This window comes from Carcharodon carcharias, chromosome 7 (genome assembly GCF_017639515.1).
Source record: "Carcharodon carcharias isolate sCarCar2 chromosome 7, sCarCar2.pri, whole genome shotgun sequence".
Lineage (NCBI taxonomy): Eukaryota > Metazoa > Chordata > Chondrichthyes > Lamniformes > Lamnidae > Carcharodon > Carcharodon carcharias.
The window spans coordinates 78,742,480-78,763,349 of NC_054473.1; the positions used below are offsets into that span (position 1 = coordinate 78,742,480).

General features: G+C 45.0%; 1 protein-coding gene across 1 annotated transcript in view; it reads left to right on the forward strand.

Moving 5' to 3' along the window:
* dnah1 (dynein, axonemal, heavy chain 1) overlaps window positions 1-20,870 on the forward strand; it is a 524,711-nt gene that overhangs the window by 275,273 nt on the left and 228,568 nt on the right. The window contains exons 35-37 of the mRNA XM_041191637.1: window positions 5,996-6,150; window positions 7,214-7,391; window positions 20,012-20,206. Coding sequence (XP_041047571.1) covers window positions 5,996-6,150; window positions 7,214-7,391; window positions 20,012-20,206 — 528 coding nt within the window. The remainder of the gene's footprint in view (window positions 1-5,995; window positions 6,151-7,213; window positions 7,392-20,011; window positions 20,207-20,870) is intronic.

Sequence of the window (20,870 nt, forward strand, 5' to 3'; positions counted from 1 at the left end):
TCTTGCTGTATTTGCACATTGATTGCTTCAGTATCTGAGGAGTCATGAATGGTGCTGAACATTGTGCCATCAGCAGCGAACATCCCCACTTCTGAACTTATGATGGAAGGAAGGTCATTTATGAAGCAGCTGAAGATGGTTGGGCCGAGGACACTATCCTGAGGACCTCCTGCAATGGTGTCCTGGAACTGAGATAATTGACCTCCAACAACCACAACCATCTTCCTTTGTGCTGGGTACGACTCCAACCAGTGGAGAGTTTTCCCGGGTTCCCAATGACTCCAGTTTTGCTAGGGCTCCTTGATGCCACACTTAGTCAAATGCTGCCTTGATGTCAAAGGCAGTCACTCTCACCTTACCTCTGGAGGTCAGCTCTTTTGTCCATGTTTGAACCAAGGCTGTAATGAGACTGATCCTCGTCTTCTGTTTCTTAGTGGTACTTCTAAGTTGTACTGAGTGTTAAACTTCTCATAGCCAGATGGTGAAGGAGGAGACCAGAAGTTAATCTTCATTCAGTTTTAAATTTATTCATAAAGTGATCAACATTACAGATGTTACAAATCTCCCAACTCTACAACCACCACTAGTTTCAATAAGTGTCTTTTTATATTCTTTTGGAGACCAGTACACCCCTTAAAGATGTACTGTCATGGATGATGCTAGAGGAGGGGAACTTGCAGGTAAGAGGTGTTCCCATGGGTCTGTTGCCTTTGTCCTTCTAGGTGGTAAAGGTCACAGGTTTGGAAGATGCCTTAGAAGGAAATTTGGCAGGTTTCTGAGGTGGACCTTGTAGATGGTACACACTGCTGCCCCTGTATTGCAGTGATGGATGAAGTGATGTTTAAAGTGGTGGATGAGGTGTCAGTCAAGTGGACCGCTTTGTCCTGGATGGTGTAAATTGAATTGATAGCTCATTCGGACAGCTGGTGCAGACATGATGGACCGAATAGCATCCTTCTGTGCTGTAACAATACTGTGATTCTGTGTCGAGCTTCTTGAATGCTGGTGGAGCTGCACTCATCCAGGCATATCCCATCACACTCCAGGCTTGTGCCTTGGCCAGGGTTTGGGGTGTCAGGAGGTGATGTACTGGCTGCAGAATTCCCAGCCTCTGACCCCTACTCTTGTATCCACAGTAGTTATTTGACAGGTCCAGTTTCTGGCAATGGTGACTCCCAGGATGTTGATGGGATTCAATGATGACAATGTTATTGAATTTCATGGGGAAGTGACTAGATACTTTCTTGTTGCAGGTGATCATTGCCTGGCACATGTGTGGCACGATTGTTACTAGTCAGTTGGCATTTCAAGCCTGATTGTTGTGCTGGGCTAGTTGCATTCAGGCACCTTCTGTTTCATAAACTGAGGAGTTGCGAATGGAATTGAATATTATGCAATAATCAACAAACATCTCCACTTCTGACCTTATGATGGAGGGTAGGTCATTGATGAAGCAGCTGAAGGTGGTTGGGCCTAGGTGCAGCCCTAAAGAACTCCTGCATCAATGCCCTAGGGCTGAGATGATTGGCTTCCAATAACAACCATCTTCCTTTGTATTAGGTATGTGGAGAGTATTGCCCCGGGTTCCCACTGACTGCAGTTTTACCACAGATTGTTGATGCCGCATGATAATTTTAAGTTCAACAAATACAACATTATAAAATTGTTGAGTTTTACATTCATTACATGATAGAAAATATTGAAATGTGCCCAAATTTATGTTGGAACAATGCCAAGACCAGTCTATTAAATCTCAAACATCAACTGTGCTGTACATTGATACTAATAAAATGAACACTAAAGTTTATTGTACGAATTCAATTTCTCAAAATTCCCTGGGAGAGAATTTTCCCTCCCGTTGTGGGGGGGGTATTGTGCAGGGGGTGGGCATGGACCCAATTGGGTCCACGCCACAATTTTCCGTGGATGGGCCAGTTAAAGCCCGCCCAGCGTGATGCACTCCTGGGAGCAGTTGGTGGGGCGGGGTGGGGGGGGGCGTTCCCCGAGTCGGAAGTGCAGAGATAAGCTTTTAGCTTTAAAAATTTTTATAAAGAAAAATAAAATTTAAGACATCCCCTCGTGTGACAGTGTCACATGAGCTGGGACATGTCAATGAACTTTAATGAAAAAATTTATTTAATTTATAAACCCTTCATGAAACCTCATCGTGCCCGTGGATGAGGTTCCATGAAAAATGCGAAGGTCTCCTGGGCTCTTTGCCTGCCCACCTATCTTAAGGTTGGATGAGCAGCTTTCTTAATAACCTTAATTAATTAATTAATGGCCTTTACAGGCCTCTGAAGCCCGCCAAACTGAAGATCTAAATGACGCATGGTGACATTGGGACGCACGCCCGACGTCACCCCACGTCATTTTGCACCTTGGTGAGCAGGACACACGCCCACTTGCCAAGCCGAAGATTCCGCTCCTGGGTTTCCCTGAACGCCTGGGGCTGAATCTTTGGCTCGGCGAGCGAAGGCGGGGTCCGCTCACTGAGGTGTAAAATGACGTGTGGTGACATTGGGCATGCATCCCAACGTCACCTGTCATTTAGATATTCAGTTCGGCGGGCACACAGCCGAGTTGGCTGCATGCCTGCCAAACCATCAGATTAGTGAACAGATTATTGGTGAGTAAGGGCCATTTAAAAGCACTGTCGATGATACCTTGCATCACCTTACCCTTGATTGAGAATAGATCAGTAATTAGCCAGATTGAATTTCCCCTACTTTTTATGGACAGGACATAACTGGAAAATGTTCATATTGTTGGGTAGATGCCATTGTTGTAGCTGTACTTGAACAGCTTCACTAGGGGCACAGCTAGTTCTAAGGCACAAGTTTTCAACACTACAGCTAGGATGTTATGTGGGCCTGTAGCACTTTGCTGTATCCATTGGACTCAGCTGTTTCTTAATATCATGTGAAGTGAATCAAATTGGCTGAAGACTGGCACATGTGATGTTGTGAATGTCAAGAGGATGTCAAGGTGGATCATCCACTCAGAACCTGTGGCTAAAGGTGATGGCAAACACTTCAGCCTTGTCTTTCTTTCTCCTCTTCCTAATAGTTAGGGTGGCCAGACATCTGGTTTTGTACTGGACAGTCTGGTTTTTAGTTGCTCTGGTCGCTGTTTGGTACCAGTTTACTTCATTCATATATTGACCCTTAGTACACTTACCTCAGTACAGCATCAGCAGGTGCTCGATGTGTCAAGAATGCAGAAAACAGTTTTTTTCATACTTTTTTTCACCCATCCATTGTCTTTCTAATGGCACTGATTCTCCAAACGTGATGTCTCACCCTATATGTGGTGACATCATCCCCATAAGTGATGACATCACTCACCACACATCTCAAGTGTCCATTATTAGTGGCTTCTGATGCTGGCCACCCTACTGTTGGTTGTTGAATTGTCCACCACCTGTCATGACCAGAATTGGTAGAAATGCAGAGCTCTGCCAACACATGCTGCTTCTGCTGTTTAGCATGCTTGTCGTCCTGTGCTGTAGCTTCACCAAGTTGACACATCATTTTTAGTTATGCCTGGAGCTGTTACTGGCATGCTCGCCTGCATTCTTAATTGATCCAGGTTTATACCCCTGGCTCAAGGATAATGGTACATTGAGGATATGCTGAGTCATGAGGTTACAGATTATAGTGAAATACATCTCTGCTGTTGCTGATGGCCTACTGCACTTCATGGATGCCCAGTTTTGAGCTTAGATCTGTTCTGAATCAGACCCATTGAACAGGGCAGGCAGTTGTGGTTAAGAATACTTGGTTATGAATAGGGATAATGTCAGCATGAGCTGGATGCGCTGAATGGCCTGTTTCTGTGTTTTAATCTCAATGTATTATGAGTGTAGTGTAAAATTCTGGAACATGAAATATTACTGTGGAGGATATGGCCTGTGCAATAGATGGGAGTTGGGATAGTATTGATTGTGTAGCTTCTGAGGCTCGTTTTGGGGAGGGGCTGCAACCTGGTCATAGACACTGATGTAGAATTTTTAAAAAGTTACAACATTTTTAGCCCATAAGCTTCAAATATACATTCATGCATCACCTCACCCTAATGACTGGTTGTTCTAGAGAAAGTTAGTTATAGAAGTGGTAGTTTACGCTAGGATGAATGAGCCTTTATTCAACCCTAGGTTTAGTGTAGGCACTATGAATTAGACATTAGACATTAGACATCACAGCATGATCATATGGGTTGTGTCTAATCCTAGTTCTGTTCGTTTTTATATCGATTTCCTCATTAAATTGTGTTGGAGTGTGAATAAATCCCTGAGACTGACCTAAGACAATGTGCACCATGGCTTTTTGGATCAATAGCTCCCTCTGTCCATACACATAGCACATATACCGAGTCAGTTGATATGTGCAGTTTATCACCTCTGCACCAATTCTGTTTACTTAGCACATCTATATAATGCTATCACTGTCCATGTGAGCACCCTGTTCTGTATGTACCATATGAGATCCCAAGCACATACCCATTAACAGTCAGTAAACACAATGAGACTCTGAATAGATAGTAGCACTACATAGGTTTCACTTCATGTGTATTCTTTGTCAGCACAACAGTTTCAAAGTAATTGATTGTAAGTGAAGGAGTTGAGCACATGCAGCATGGTGTAAGGTGCTGTGTAAATACAAGCCTCTGTGTCACATACAAGTACACTTTCATTCACAGCTTCAAGTGCAGAGTGATAGCCCAATTAGTTTGATGGCACTTTTTCTTATAGTTAGGTACATTGCCAAGTAGGTGGCACCTTTCTTATTGACACTGCTGTTCCACATAAACAGGACTGTGGAATTACATTCAGTCCATATGTACAAAGTGAAGCTTTGCACATATAGCAGTACATTGTTCTAGCCCATGTACAGACTGTGTACGACACTTACACCATACCAGTCCCTGATTTGAGTGCTAGTTTATCCAGTCAATGTTATTCTGTGCACACAATGCACACTAAAGCAGCAAGTCCCTCTGTTCTTATGAACATGTATTAACATAAGGTGTAGAACAAATGCCTGTGTACACAGGAGCAAGACCAATATGCTATTAAACCTGGTAATCGGTAAATGTGGTTGCCTATTACTCAGTGATTGAGTTTAAAAAGCTAATTGAAAGGGTCCATTTACCATGTTGAATTGAACTACAAAGTTAGTTGACTATTTGACAGCTAAATGGATTGCTAAATAATTGAACTGTGCTGTTTTACTCCTAGACATTCTACAGTACCAAACCAGCCACTATTGGAAGTAGCATGCAGGCACAAGTGTGATTTAATATCTTACACTTTTGCATAGCAAGATACTTTTTAAAAATTAAATCATGGGATGTGGGCATCACTGGCCAAGCCAGCATTTATTGTCCATCTGTAATTGCCCTTGAGAAGATGATGGTGAGTTGCTTTCTTGAACCACTGCAGTCCCTGTGGTGTAGGTGCACTCACAGTGCTTTTAGGGAGGGAGTTCCAGGATTTTGACCCAGCTACAGTGAAGGAACGGCGATGTATTTCCAAGTCAGGACGGTGAGTGGCTTGGAGGCGAACTACCAGGTGGTGGTGTTCCCATGTGTCTGCTGCCCTTTTCCTTCTAGTTGGTAGTTGTTGTGGGTTTGGAAGGTGCTAAGGAGTCTTGGTTAGTTCCTGCAGTACATCTTGAAGGTGGTACACACTGCTGCCACCATGTGTCAATGGTGAGGGAGTAAATGTTTTTGGATGTGGTGCCAATCAAAAGGCCTGCTTCGTCCTGGATGGTGTTGAGCTTTTGTGTGTTGTTGGAGCTGCACTCATCCAGGCAAATAGAGAGTATTTCATCACAAGTGGGGAGCATTCCATCACATATTGTCATCAAAACAGCTGTAAAGCAGTCAGTCTCTCCTTGGTTAACATAAATTGACATTTATTTTACTGTAGAAAGAGTAAAATTCCATCCGAACATACAAATGGAACTTGTACTTTTGTTCCCTCATTACCTAGTGTTACGAAGTTCTAGCAGCAGCACTTACAGCCTTAAAAGGGCAGATGTCAATCAGTGGTGAAAATTACGAAAAAGTCTCTGTGTTTGTTCTCAACCCCAAATCCATCACCATGGGTCAGCTGTATGGGGAATTCGATCTTTTAACTCATGAATGGTAAGCACAGTTGACACATATTAAACCAACACCGGTTTGAAACGTTGCAATGGCTACGAAATGATATAGTAACACAACACTGTGTATGTATATAGTACATTAACACCCTGCAGAATTACAATGCTGCAGCATAAAACAATTGGATATTTTGCTGGAAATCATATGAACTGGTCAACAATTAGTTTAAAGTGTAAACAAATTAAGCTACATAATTATAGGAAGTTAAAACAGTATGATCTATCAGAAAAAGGAAGTCTTGTATTTTTCTCAGGTGTTCACATCCTCGGGTAGATTGTTTCCCCAGCTGGGGAATCTAGATTAAGGGACATAGTTTCAGGATAAGGGGCCAATTATTTAGGACTGAGATAAGGAAAAAAAATGTTCACTTAAAGACCTGTGAATGTTTGGAATTCTTTACCCCAGAGGGTTGTGGATGAGCCATCATTGAATATATTTAAGGCTGGGATAGACTGATTTTTGTTCTCTCTGGGAATCAAGGGATAAGGGGGGACTGATGGAAAAGTGGAGTTGAAGCCCAAATCAGCCATGATCATATTGAATGGTAGAACAGGCCTGGTGGGCTGTATTGTCTTCTCCTATTTCTATTTTCTTACATTCTTATGACTCCCCAAATCACTTTATACCCAATTAAGTACTTTATTAAAGTGTAGTCATTTTGTAATGTAAAAATCACAGAAGACAATTTGCACACAGTAAATAGCCCACAAAAGCGATTTCAGAATGACCGATGGTAGTTAAGAGAAATATTGGGCTGGACATCAGGGAGAACTCCCTTCTTCTTTTTCCAATAATTCATGGGATCCTTTACATCCACCAGAGAGGATGGATGAAGCTTCGGTTTAACCACTCATTTGAAAGACAGAACCTCCAACAGTGCAGCAGTCCCTCAGTACTACACAGGAGTTTACGAAAAACAGTTTTTAAATATTGAAAAGAAAGATTTATGAAGAAAATAGGCATTGGTGGATGCCAATTGTGCTATGCATTTGTTGTTTAGGAAGGAGCCAATCACTACACACACTGCTCTTTGTCCCTTTAACAGGACAGATGGCATTCTATCATCTTTAATTCGGGGTGGAGCTGGAGCCACTGATCGTGTGAAGAAATGGTACATGTTTGATGGGCCAGTTGATGCAGTGTGGATTGAAAACATGAACACTGTCCTGGATGATAACAAAAAGCTATGCCTCAGCTCTGGAGAAATTATCAAACTCACTGAGGTAGGTAGAAAGAAATAATAGCCGGGATTTTCTGGTCCTGACTGTGGCGGGAATTATCACAGGTGGGAGAGAAAATTTGACGTAGCAGATGACTTCAAGCGGGAATCCGTGGGACTGGAAAATCCCGGCCACGAAAACCGACATAATTTATGGAGCAATCCCATAGTTTGGCAATCAGATAATTATTGGGCTCACTTCCAAACACAGGTAGGCTCCAACATTAGCTCAGAGATGCACGACGGGCAGGGCAGTCCGATATTGTATGGGAAACACAGAATGAGCTTCAGCGCGTCTGTCTGTGGCATTTTAATGCAGCCACCTCATTATCATTTTGCTTCCATTGATTGCACGACAGTGAGCTTGTTGAGGACCCAAATGGCACAATGTCAGCTCCAGCATTTAAAGGGCCAGTTCAAAGATGGAATTTGGAGAAATTGGAAGTGGGAAAGCAGGAGAGGGGAAGTTTCATAATGAATTCAGGCGCAGCTCACTTAATGCATTACTGAGGTCAGTGTAGAGCTGAGGTGAGATACTGTTCTCCAACAACACGAGGATGAATCTTCCAATTGCCACAAAGAAAGTGTGGCTGGCAGTGGGTGAGGAGAACAGCAGCAACATTGTGCTACCCTTCTACATTCATGCATTTTAATTACCTAATCAGGTTGGGAAAGATGAACACAGTTACATATTCATCTAGATCATGTGCACATCATTCCATGCCTTCACTGTGCCTTGACAAGCCTACATCATCACATCACTCCTCATACACACTAACCTGGCAGGCGCAGCCTTTATTCTCATTCTATGCACTTCCTCACATCCACATCTATGCATCAATCAGTGCCACTCATCCTCATGTTATGTAATTCCATGCCTCTCCTTAATAGTCATCCTCACATATGCATTCCATCCATCAGGTTAAAACATGCCTTTAGAGTCACTCATGTGTCTGTTCTTCCCGTTGCAGGAGAAGAGCGCACAGGACGAGAGAGCACAGAACGCAAGGGAGAGGGTGACAGCCAGTGAGGTCCTCCACAGAGCTCACAGCTAACTGTAGTGGATGAAGTGCTGGAGATTAGTAGCGTTTCAGCATCCCTAGCCTTCAGAAATTAGGAGATGGGGACCTCAGGGGTACCACAATTAATTTGAGGTGACACAATTAAATATCAGCAGCGCACACGATGTACAGCATTCAGTCATGTTGTCCTGATTTCTATAGTGAGTTAAAGATGATTTTTTAAAAATTCATGATGGGATGTGGGCATCGCTGACAAGGTCAGCATTTATTACCCATTGCTAATTGCCCTTGAGAAGGTGGTGATGAGCTGCCTTCTTGATTCGCTACAATCCATGCAGTGTAGCTGCACCCGCCGTGCTGTTAGGAAGGGAGTACCAGGATTTTGACCCAGTGAGAGTGAAGGAACAGCAATTTTTTCTAAGTCCGGATAGTGCATGGCTTGGAGGGGAACTTCCAGATGATGGTATTCCCATGCATCTGCTGCGCTTGTCCTTCTAATGGTAGCGGTTGTGGGCTTAGAAGGTGCTGTATAAGGAAACTTGGTAAGTTCCTGCAGTGCATCTCGTAGACGGTACACACTGCTGCCACTGTGCTTCAGTGGTGGAGGGAGTGAATGTTTGTGGAAAGGGTACCAATCAACGGGCTGCTTTGTCCTGGATGGTGTCAAGCTTCTCGAGTGTTGGAGTTGCGCTCATCTAGGCAAGTGGAGAGTATTCCATCACAATCCTGACTAGTGCTTTGCAGATGATGGACAGGCTTTGGGGATTCAGGAGGTGAGTTACTCACCACAGGATTCATAGCCTCTGACCTGCTCTTGTAGCCACAGTATTTATATGGCTAGTCCAATTCAATTTCTGGTCAAGGGTATCACCCTGGACATTGATAATGAGAGATTCAGCGATGGTAATGCCATTGAATGCCAAGAGGCGATGATTAAGTTCTCTCTTGTTGGAGATAGTCATTGCCTGGCACTTGTGTGGCATGAATTTTATTTGCCACTGGCAGCCCAAGCCTCGGTATTGTCCAGGTCTTGCTGCATTTGGACATCAATTGCTTCCGTATCTGAGGAGTCGCAAATGGTACTGAACATGGTGCAATCATGATGAAAGGTCATTGCTGAAGCAGCTGAAGATGGTTGAGCCTAGGAACTCCAGCAGTGATGTCCTGGAATTGAGATAAGTGACCTCCAACAACCGCAACCATCTTCCTTTGTGCTAGTTAAGACTCTAACCATTAAGAGAATTTTTCTCTGATTCTCATTGATTCCAATTTTGCTAGGGCTCCTTGATGCCATACTTGGTCAAATGCTGCCTTGATGTTAAAGGCAGTCACTCTTACCTCACCTCTGCAGTTCAGCTCTTTTGTCCGTGTTTGAGCCAACAGATGATCATCTTCAATTTAGTAAGTTGCAACATACTTAGCTTGCCAGTACCAATTCATATCTTTTCTTTCCACCAGGGCTTTCAGACATCCAACAAGAGTTTGTGAACGTTGTGCATGATGAAGCCTCAGAGTAATGGATTCCTTCTGAGAGTGTGCCATCACAGGACTCATGCATTCTAGGCACCAGCTCATATACTTGCACTTCTATGGGACGAGTAAGAAAGACAGTTGGGTTTTCACCTATTTACCCACACTCCACAAGTGAGCAAGAGCAGCTGGTGGCAACAGTTAAAGGAGTGGAAAGCCTGGGTATAAGGGTGTAGCCTCTCCAAGCTCTGCTTGGTTGGACACAGATGCTGTTCACAGGGGCCATCAATGAAAAGATTAAGCAGCAGCAGGGAATGTGTTGTGTACTGACACACCTTCCAAGCACGCCGACCATGATTGCAGAGAGAATGGAGGAGACTATCTCAAGCATGAGTTGGTTGATATCACAGAGCATTATGATGATGTTTTCTTTCACGGATAAAGTGACCAGCTGTGTGAAAGATCAGATGTTTCTGTCATTTGAGTCCACGCAGCCTTGACCATGACCATGCATGCTCTGGATAACAGCTAGTTTACCACCTTAAATATAGTGACAGATTCTTTAGCCTTGGCCTTATGAAGCCACGCTGATCTGCACCAAAGTAGTCTCCAGCAAAGTGCAGCAATGAAGTATGGCTGGGCCATGAGAGGGATGATGGTGAAAGAGGAAAGCGTGAAAATGGAGATGTCACTCAAAGTGCTTCACCTTGTCACCTGTTTCTCCCTGCCCCCCATTCAATCAGTATCTGACATGCTCCCTTGTGTCCTGAGTCTTCCCTTGCAAAGCTGCAAGTTGAGCAGTCTTTGGTGGGGTTTTCATGCGTTCCAAAACCTAGAAGATGTTGACCAAGACCATCTCAGCAGTTAAAGCATGGACCTGAACAATCTGCCTCTACCTTGACTAAAGCCACATAGGAGTGGTAGGAAAAAATGAAGAGTAAAGGTTTGAACTTGCACAAGGGTATGGACATGGGTGTATGAGAGAATGTTATGTTGTGAAGTTTCTGTTCTTTAATAGAATCACAGAAATTTTATTTGCTTGGCAGTACGAAACTTGAGTAATGCTGAAAAAAGAGACATACTGTAGAAGCTTTTTGTCTTGCACACATTAGGACAGATGCATGAATGCCAAATTTCAAAGGGACCAACAATTTATACTGCAGAAGAAAAGGGTGCTGATTGGTATTGCAAATCAACTCTGGTCGCGATGTTGCCATGGAGAATGCACCAGGAATTATTGTTCCCCATGCTTTTTTATTCAAAAAATGTGCAATATCTGGACATTTTCCTTTTGCCTGCAGTGTACACATCCCTGCGTATCAATATATGTAGCCACTTGCAGGTGTAATGAGCTACATTGAAGCCCAACTGATAATCTTAAGTTGGTTATTTGTATAATTCTTAGCAAGTGCTGCCCAATTGCAGAATCATATTTAATATTAGACCAAAAATATTTCTCCATCTTGCCCATTCTCAGTTGCTGGGTGGCGTGTTGCCTTTTAATTTGCTTGCTGATGAATGAGAAGCAAAATTTAATGAATTTGATTTAATTGCTGCACCACTTTTGGCTGTGCTTTCAGCTACTTTGGCCTTAGACCCTGAAATTTCTTCCTAACTCTCTCCACTTCTCTGTGGCGTATTACAATCCTAATCCCATTTTTTGGGGCCATTCAGGATCAGGCATACTTCCTGATTAACTCCCCCTCAACTTCAGCTACAGGGAGTCAGACTCAAGGACACAGAACTGGGTTCACTGAGCCTAAACAGCCCCCAAACGATAGGAATCTGTCGAGATTATTACCTTTTTCCGGTTGTGGTGTCTTTGATGAACAGACCACAGGAGACTCAGGCACAGGTTACGATCGTTTATTCAAGCAATTGCAAGGAGGGCACCATCTCAATGCAGCTTGAGACAGTACTCTGCTAAACTACAAGTGCTCATCCTATTTATACATTATTGGTCACATACAAGAACAGTTCCCAGATTTCGATCTTGTCAACATATAGGTTTACATTAAACAGACAAGTCTCTGGTACAAAGGTACATGCATCATCTGGCCCCACCTACACCCAGGCAGAGACCTGCCTTCCTATCCAAACTGGAACCATCTGTTCTTCCCCTATCTGTTGAAGAGCACACTTAATCTGTGTTATTGCCATTCTCTGACTCCAGTCTAACTCCTCTATCATATTTATATTCTTCTTCATCCAATATGGCCTTGCTGATGCTCGCAAGCCCTGAGAATGTGCAAGGTTCAGCATTCTCTCTGTCCCAGCCTGAACTTTAAATGTTAAATACTTAGCAATTGTGGTTTTGCATGTAGGGATATTTTAAGTCAAGTCCCTTGACCATTACTGTTTTCCTTTATTTCCTCCTAACATTCCTAATAGCCTTATTTTTAATTCGTTTTTAGCTAGATTGTAATTTTCCGGATATTATAAGGGTCCAGGTGAAACTCCTCTGTAAATATTACCCCACTAAAAGGGAATAGCAGCTGGGTTTCTTGGGTTATTAATACAGAAGACTAAGTGAGGCCATTTAAATTTTAAAACACACAAAACTTTATCATAATAAGCAAGCATGTAATTCAATGGTTATATGAAAAGTACAAATCGCAAAACTAAATAAAAGAGAAAAGGTAGCTAGTTCTTATTTCTAATAGAGAATCCAAAATCCAAAACTTAAACTTTACTTGTTACAGGTATAATACTTTTAGAAGAAGAAAAGGATCTCCATCAAATATTAAAGTAAGGTTACCTTAATCCCCGAGCGTGTGTGAAATTTGTTAGGTTCGAAATGAATCTAATCTTATTTGAGTCATGTTCAAATATTTATAGTAAATATTGGGGTTGTATAATTAATGATTATATGGAAGGTATTTATTCGATTCCTAATAGACTACTCATTATTGATTCTCATATTTGGTGAAAGGACCAACTATTGTAATGAAGGTGTCCTTTCAATTTCTATTAAAGGTTGTTTTGAATTTATTCTTGAAAACTGAATTGAAAAGTCAAGAAAATTCAAATTGAAAATTGAAGACCTTAGAAATGGATATGTTGGTCAATTTTGCTTAGTCAAAGTATGGTGCCCAGCAAGATAATAGGACTTGTGGCCTTATAATCTACTATCTGATTATGGTTTTAATAATTGGAGCTTGCATTGTTTGGCTAGTGTAATAGAGAGAACCATAGAATATTGTCTTTCAGGTGTCTGTATTTTCTTATCAGCTAATTCACATTGTTGTGAAGGGAGTTAACCGTATTGCAAGCTAAGTCCTTTTAAAGTACATTTCCTGCACTAATTCAATATTATTTGACTCTTGTTCCTTCACATCTCTACTTCTGTCTCTTTTTGAGATGCTTCTTAAACCAAATTCTTTGATCAAGCTTTTAGCCACCTTTCCTGATGTCTCTTTCTGTGGCTCGGTGTCAAAAATGTTTTTATTTGTATTGCTTTGGTTAAGTGCCTTTGTACATTTTACTACATTAAATGTCCAATACAAATGTAAGTTGTAGTTATAAGGAAGCTATGAATTAACAGGGACCAATGAAAGGATGTTTTCAGGACTGCTTTGCTGCAGTAACATTGGGGATTGAGGGAGACATAGGAATAGTGGCCATTGCACGTGCTTCTGACATCAGTCCACTGGTGCAACTTAAGTGAACTTTGCATTAATGAGGGAATTAATAATTAATCCCTGGCAACAATGTGAACTGGTTGTGCCACTTTGTTCTCATCATTTGCCTTCTCCTCATCATCTTCGACTTCCTCCTCCTCCTCAGAATTTTCCACAACAATAGGCAGAAATTTTGTATCTGTTCTATGATGCCACTTTCCAAAACAGTTCCTTTGACATGTTTTCCTTCTTCCTTAACCGAGGTTTTCCACCCACGGTGGTTGACAAGGTCCTCAACTGTTTCCGGCCCATCTCCCGCCCATCCGCCCTCACACCTTCCTCTCCCTCCCAGAACCATGATAGGGTCCCCCTTGTCCTCACTTATCACCCCACCAGCCTCCGCGTTCAAAGGATCATCCTCCACCATTTCTGCCAACTCCAGCATGATGCCACTACCAAACACATCTTAACTTCACACCCCCCTCCGGCGGCTTTCTGCAGGGATCGTTCCCTCCGGGACACCCTGGTCCACTCCTCCATCACCCCCTACGCCTTAACCCCCTTCCCATGCAACCGCAGAAGGTGCAACACCTGCCCCTTTACCTCCCCCCCTCCTCACCGTTCAAGGGCCCAAATTTTCCTTTCAAGTGAAGCAACACTTCACTGGCGCTTCATTCAATTTAGTCTACTGCATTCGCTGCTCCCAGTGCAGTCTCCTCTACATTGGAGAGACCAAACGCAGACTGGGTGACCGCTTTGCAGAGTACCTTCGGTCTGTCCACAAGCATGACTCAGACCTCCCTGTCACTTGCCATTTCAATACTCCACCCTGCTTTCATGCCTACATGTCTGTCCTTGGCCTACTGCAATGTTCCAGTGGAGCTCAACGTAAACTGGAGGAACAGCACCTCATTTTCCGACTAGGCACTTTACAGTCTTCCAGACTTAATATTGAGTTCAACAATTTCAGATCATGAACTCTCTCCTCCATCCCCACCCCCATTCCGATTCCCCTTTTTCCAATAATTTATAATTTTTTTACAACTATATTTTTTCTTTTCCCTCCTATTTTTAAATTTATTTCAATCTATTGTTTCATCTCCACGTTTTAGCCCATTTCGATCCCTTCCCCCCACCCCACCCCACCCGTACAAGGGCCATCTGCCACTAGCTTGCTTCCCTTAATGTCCCCATTAGCACATCTTTTAGATAATATCACCACTGTCAACACCCCTTTGTCCTTTTGTCTATGACATCTTTGGCAGTCTCTTCTTGGCCTCCACCTATCACTGGCCCCCTAACGAGCTCTCCTGTCCCATCCACTTCTACCAGCTTATACTTCGTCTGATTTCTATATATCTTAGTTCTGATGAAGGGTCATAGGGACTCGAAACGTCAACTGTATCCCTCTCCGCAGATGCTGTCAGACCTGCTGAGTTTTTACAGGTATTTTTGTTTTTGTTTTAGAAATTTTCCCTCATTGGGCGGGCGTGTACCCGACCTAAATGAGAGTAAAATAGCGCGTGATGATTTCAGGCGAGTGTCCTGACATCATTGCGCACTCTACGATCTTTCACTCGGTGGATGCTGGAGCGGTGCCTGCCATTAATTAACAGGCCACATAAGGCCCTTAACAATGCAATTGTCTGAGATTTTTTGTTGCCCATGCAATTTTCTGCTCATTGCACGGGCAAAACAGGCAGGCGGCCAGTCGACATTTCCTCAAACCTCATCCAATGGTGGGATAAAAAGGATCAGCAACATTGCCAGTGCAAGTAGTGTGCATTTTTGGAGATAATTTGCAGCTGGTTGCTCATTGGTACTTGGCAGCTTCATCTCTGTTCGGGGCTTCATTCTTAGCATTTCCAGGCCACATATCAGGACTCAGGGATTGTGGTCTCAGCTGGAGGCACCTCCTCTGAGGAGGAAGAGAGGTGCAGAAGGGAGAGGCGGCCATGTGATCCCACGCAGCTTCCAGCAGAGGGACCTGTGGTAGGAGAGGCCTGCACAGGGTCAGCAGGAAGTCCAAGGCAGAAAGGGCCACAGAAGACACCACTATCCTGCTTTCAGGGTTTACAGGTGGCAATGCAGCTAGCTTGATATGTCCAAGGTGCAATGCCGAAGGAGGCTCCACCTCTCAAAGGACCATTACTACCATTTCCCAGATGATTGGGCCTGAGATCAGCTCCAACTGTATGGGTGGACACCCCATGCCAGTGGTTCTGAAGGTCACAGTGGCCCTCAACTTCTATGCCTCTGGCTCTTTCCAGGGCTCAGTGGGGGACCTGTGTGGAACCTCCCAATCAGCTGTCCACAGTTGCGTGAAGCTGGTGACAAAAGCTCCGTTCAGGAGGGTACTAACCTTTATTCTTTACCGTATGGACAAGGCCAGCCAGGCTGAGCGCACCAGAGGCTTTGCAGGGATTGCTAAGTTCCCCCGCATCCAGGGTGCCATCGACTGCATATGTGGCCATCAAGGCACCAGCCGGTCAGCTGGGTGCCTTCATCAACAGGAAGTGATTTCACTCCATGAGCATGCAGATAGTGCAGGATGCAGGTTCTGCAAGTTTGTGCAAAGTACCCTGGTAGCTCTCATGACGCTTACATCCTGAGGTGCCAAGCTCTTCAGTGCTCCAGCCTGACTGGATGGATGGCTGCTGGGTGACAAGGGCTATCTGTTGAACAGGTGACTAATGACACCTCTCCGCCACCCAAGAACAGAGACAGAGAAGCGTTACAATACGATTCATGGCTCCACAAGGACGGTGGTAGAGAGGACCATAGGTCTTCTCAAGATGCGCTTCTGATACCTGGACTGTTCAGGGAGAGCACTACAATACACCCAGAGCGGGTGTCACGGATCATGGTTGCATGCTGCACTCTCCACAATCTGGCACCGACAAGGGTGACCCACCAGAGAAGGGGATCTTGACGCAGCTGCACAAGCCACAGATTATGAATCCAGTGGTGAATCTGAAGATGAGCACAGCGAGGAGAACACTGAAGACATGGAGGCAGACCTCGGTCACCTCCAGGGAGGCAGGGACACAGGGGGCACTTGATCCAATGCTCCTTCAGCTAGGCTACCAAAGGTTAGCTTCAAACACATGCCAGGGCTGCCACCTCCATCCTGGATATCTGAAAGGACCCTTTCATTTGAACACAAAGAACATTCAGCACCTGTGGAATAAAGTTCAGAGCCACATATGTCCAGTATTACATGCTGGTGTACCCTGCACCAATGAAATAAAAAGCATACTCAGGCCATGATGACAAAACCAGATTTATATCATTTTGACAAGTACAAACTATTTACATCAACCTCTCTTGTCTTAAGTCCCAGACCAGTAAATGAACATAAAATCACCTGTGACCTGTCCCTCTTGTGCTCAGGGTGCCTTTAACTTGCACTTGCGAGTAGTAAGTCTAGGTGCTTCCCCCTCACTGGCACTGGCATTGGAGCCAGCCTGTCTTGTTGACCTTGGTGGTTGCCCTCTGGCCAGTGGAGCCCGTGCTGGCCCCATCTGGGAGGGAGCGGCCAACGCCACGGCTGGCATCTCCTCAGTCACCACAGCCTCATTAGATGTGATGGTCAATGGTGGAGGGGTGGAGGAGCTAGTGCCGTCATCCGGTGCACCTGAGAGGAACCCACAGAGACGACAGGTAGCTCATGTGCTAATGTAAGGCTGCTGTGGATCTCCCTGCACACCATTGATGGATGGGCACCTAGCTGGGAAACTTGGTGCCATCAGAGGTCAGTGCCTGTGTGAGGGCTTCCAGGTCCGAGCACGACCCCAGGAACCTCTCATTCTGTCCCTGGAGCTGCCTCTCCATGAGAGTTGCCACTCTCATTGGAGGAGGCAGTGCACTCGCCCATGATGGTCAGCGTAGTGCTTATACTCCGCATGGACTCCTCCATCACGGAGACCGTGGCACGTGTGACTTCATGGATCTCCGCCAGAGGCTCCCACACATCTTGTTGGATATCCAGCATCTCCCGCCTAACGGACGATTCCAGAGGCTCATCCTCGGCCTTCAATTAAGCATCGCCCTGATCCCCAGCACTCCTCCGACAGCCAGCACCCTGGCGCTCTCTGCCTCGGCCTGCACCTCAAGCAAATGTGAAGTTCCCTCATCAATGTGCACCAACATTCTAGCTGACGATCTAATGCCCACCAAGGTGCTGGTATCTGCGCTGGTGCCTAGTTCCGAAAGCAGGTGTGACACAGGTGAAAATGAAGCCCAGTGGCCCTCCGATGTCAGGGGTGGCCCTTCGGGGTCCAGAGAGCGAGTGCATGCTGGTGAATCTAAAAGAGAACAAGGACATGTCATTAGTTAAAGTCATCACACTGTCGCTGTGCATGCCAGGCACCCTAGTGAGACAATGGACATCATGGTGCCAACGTCTTTCAATGATCAATGGGGACTCCAGGCTTGAGGCTCCCATCAATGAAGAGACTACACTAGAATGGCTGCACAATCCAAAACTCTCACCTCTGTGCACTGCACTCTTACCTTTGCCTGGCACCCCCGTCTCTCCACGCCTGGTTGCACGTGCCGGCTCTCCAGCTCAAAGGCATCCTGCTTGAACGTGGCCAGCAGCAGCAGGTTGGGTGGGCCTCCGCCTGTATATAACTGTTCTGATTGGTTATGGCTCCTCATCTCCTGAAAAGACAGAGGAGCATTGATTAGTCTACTCTCTACCTGCAGCGCCATTGCAGCCTGGCAAACCCCAGCTGAGGAACACCTCGCAGGGCACATCCGAGTCATGGCCCTCGAGCTGTAAGGCACTCAGTCCAAGCCACCAGGGCTCACTCCCTTGGCCAGCTCTGGCATCATTAACAGTTGGCACTCAGACTCCCCTGAGGTCCATAGGGGGACAGCCACACCCTAACACTCTGCACAAGGACCCATGCCAACACGATACTCACCCTTCCTGTGTGCAGCTGGTCATTGAACCTCTTCTGGCACTGCACCTATGTGTGCCGCACCACATCATGGCTGCTAATCAGCATTGCAACATTCTCCCATGCCCTCTTTGCGAGGTGCGGTGCCCTCCTCCTTCCATCTTTGGGGACAAGGGTGGCCCTCTTGGCAGCCACCTCCTCCAGGGGGACCATGAGGCACTCATCCAAAAAGCGGGGGGCCGAGTGCCCACCCGACCTACCTTCCTGCACTCGACTCCATCACTTGTGAGTTTGCTAACGCAGAAGAGACATTCTTCCATGGCAGTCTTCCTGCCTGCACCATTTTTTAAACCGGCTGCCGGATTGCCATTGGACCTGGTGGCCGACAGGCCCCCAGCCCCGCGCGGCTCTTCCCGACCAGTGAAGAGCTGTCTTTCACGCTGGCCAGGCCTTAATCGGGAGCCGATCGTGGGCAGTGGCGTGTTTCCTGGCCAATCCCGGGCCGGCCAACCACGCCCACCCGCTGAACTCAAAATTCTGCCCAGTGAATTGCGAGTCCTGGCCATGCCATTAAATTAGGTGGGCCCATAAAAGGGTACACAACTCAGAGGGGCATTCATCCATTGGCACACAGTTGCCATCAGGTGAGCAGTTCCACTTTGAGTTCTGTATCTTGTGCCTTGGAACCATTTCTTCATTGTTGCTGGGTCAAAATCCTGGAATTCCTTTCCTAACAGCACTATGAGTGTTCGTGCTCCATATGGCCTGCAACTGTTCAAGAAGACAGCTCACCACCACTTTTTCAAGGGCAATGAGAGATGCGCAATAAATGCTGGCCTAGCCAGTGAAAGAACTGAAAAAACAGAATTAGTGGAGCAAGTGGTTTCTGCAAGCTCAGTGGAGGAGTTTGTGACCCTCCAGCAATCATGGGACCATAAGAGAGGGTTCCACTAAGCATTGAGAGTGCAGCAGATCACAAGCAAGGCAACAGCTGGATATGGGATTAAAGTAATCGGAGATAGGGATGAGTGGGGATGAAGCTCAACATCCTCAGGATTAGATGTAGAAGCCCATGCACAAGGAGAGCTGAGGAGAGGAATGAGGGGCAGAAAGGCAACAAAGCCATACTTTCAGCATCAAATGAACTGCCAAAGAAGAAATTACCTGGACATGTCAGGTAATCATACGGCAGGGGAATGCGCCTTTCTCGGCAGATGGTATTTGAGATTTGTTCCCTCATTGAGGATGATCTCAGACCTTGCAGTATCGCTCACAATGTCCTGCCAGTAGCCTTTAAAGACAATGTGACTTTTAACACCTTCACCTCTGCATTGTTTCAAGGATCAAGGACTTTGGTGGTATCTCGCAAGCAGCTGCACACCATTGCATATCGCAGGTCACTGATGCTCTATTTGTGAAAGTTGGTAGTACATACAATTTCAAACAGCTGGGACCATATCCCTTAGGGATTCTGTTCTAAATGTTTAATTGTAATGCCAACAATTTATTAAATAAATAGCTTCACTATGAGTTCTGTATTTTGTGACTTGTAGCCTGATATCAGAGTAGGAAGACACTGAGTAATCTTGTATTTTTATCTTTGAGGTGATGACAATGATGTTTGAGGTGCAAGACTTGGCAGTGGCCTCTCCTGCCACTGTATCTCGCTGTGGGATGGTCTACCTGGAGCCTAGTATTTTGGGGCTGAAACCATTTACTGAATGCTGGCTGAGGCATGTTCCCCCAGCCATAGAAACCTACAAAGCTCAATTGGAATCTCTCTTTGAACGTTTCCTGGAGGTCAGTAAATGCTTCTACATTGAAAAAGTTCAAAAGTTATGTTGCTACATTTGAATGTTTATACACATAGTTGTGTTGAGAGTGGACAACAGGTAGATCTGGGAGTAGAGTACAGGCAGAAAGAGTTGCACAAGCTCTGTATCTCAAGTTTAAAGCCTAAATAATGCCTGGTTGTCTCTTTCTCATCATTCTGTAAATGGAACTGCACCTTTATCCAGGTAATCTGTTGCCATTTTATTCTGAGGAGCATATGACAATGCACTCACTATAGAATTCACAACATTTGAAACAACACTTTTGCGAAAAGCATTCCCACTGCCTGACCCTGGGAGAGGAAGGTGAGGGAGAAAGTGAAAGGTTCTTAGCAGTTGAATCAATATGGTTTGTTGTGTGTTGCAATGTGATTAGAAAGAAATCGAAAAAGAAAAGAAAAATTTTGCATTATATGATTGATGAATAGTAATTTAAGAAAGAGTTAAACAATGGCCTAATATTTTCCAAGGAAGTGGGGAGGCAGCATTGTGGTGAGGGAAAAGCTTGGCAAGGCCAGGAATGTGGAGTTCAGACTTTAATGGTAGGACCTCATTATAATATATTTCTTCCATCCTTCGCCTAACAGCCACTTATCTTGCTCATTATCCATGGCTCTGCAAATTTCTCCTTT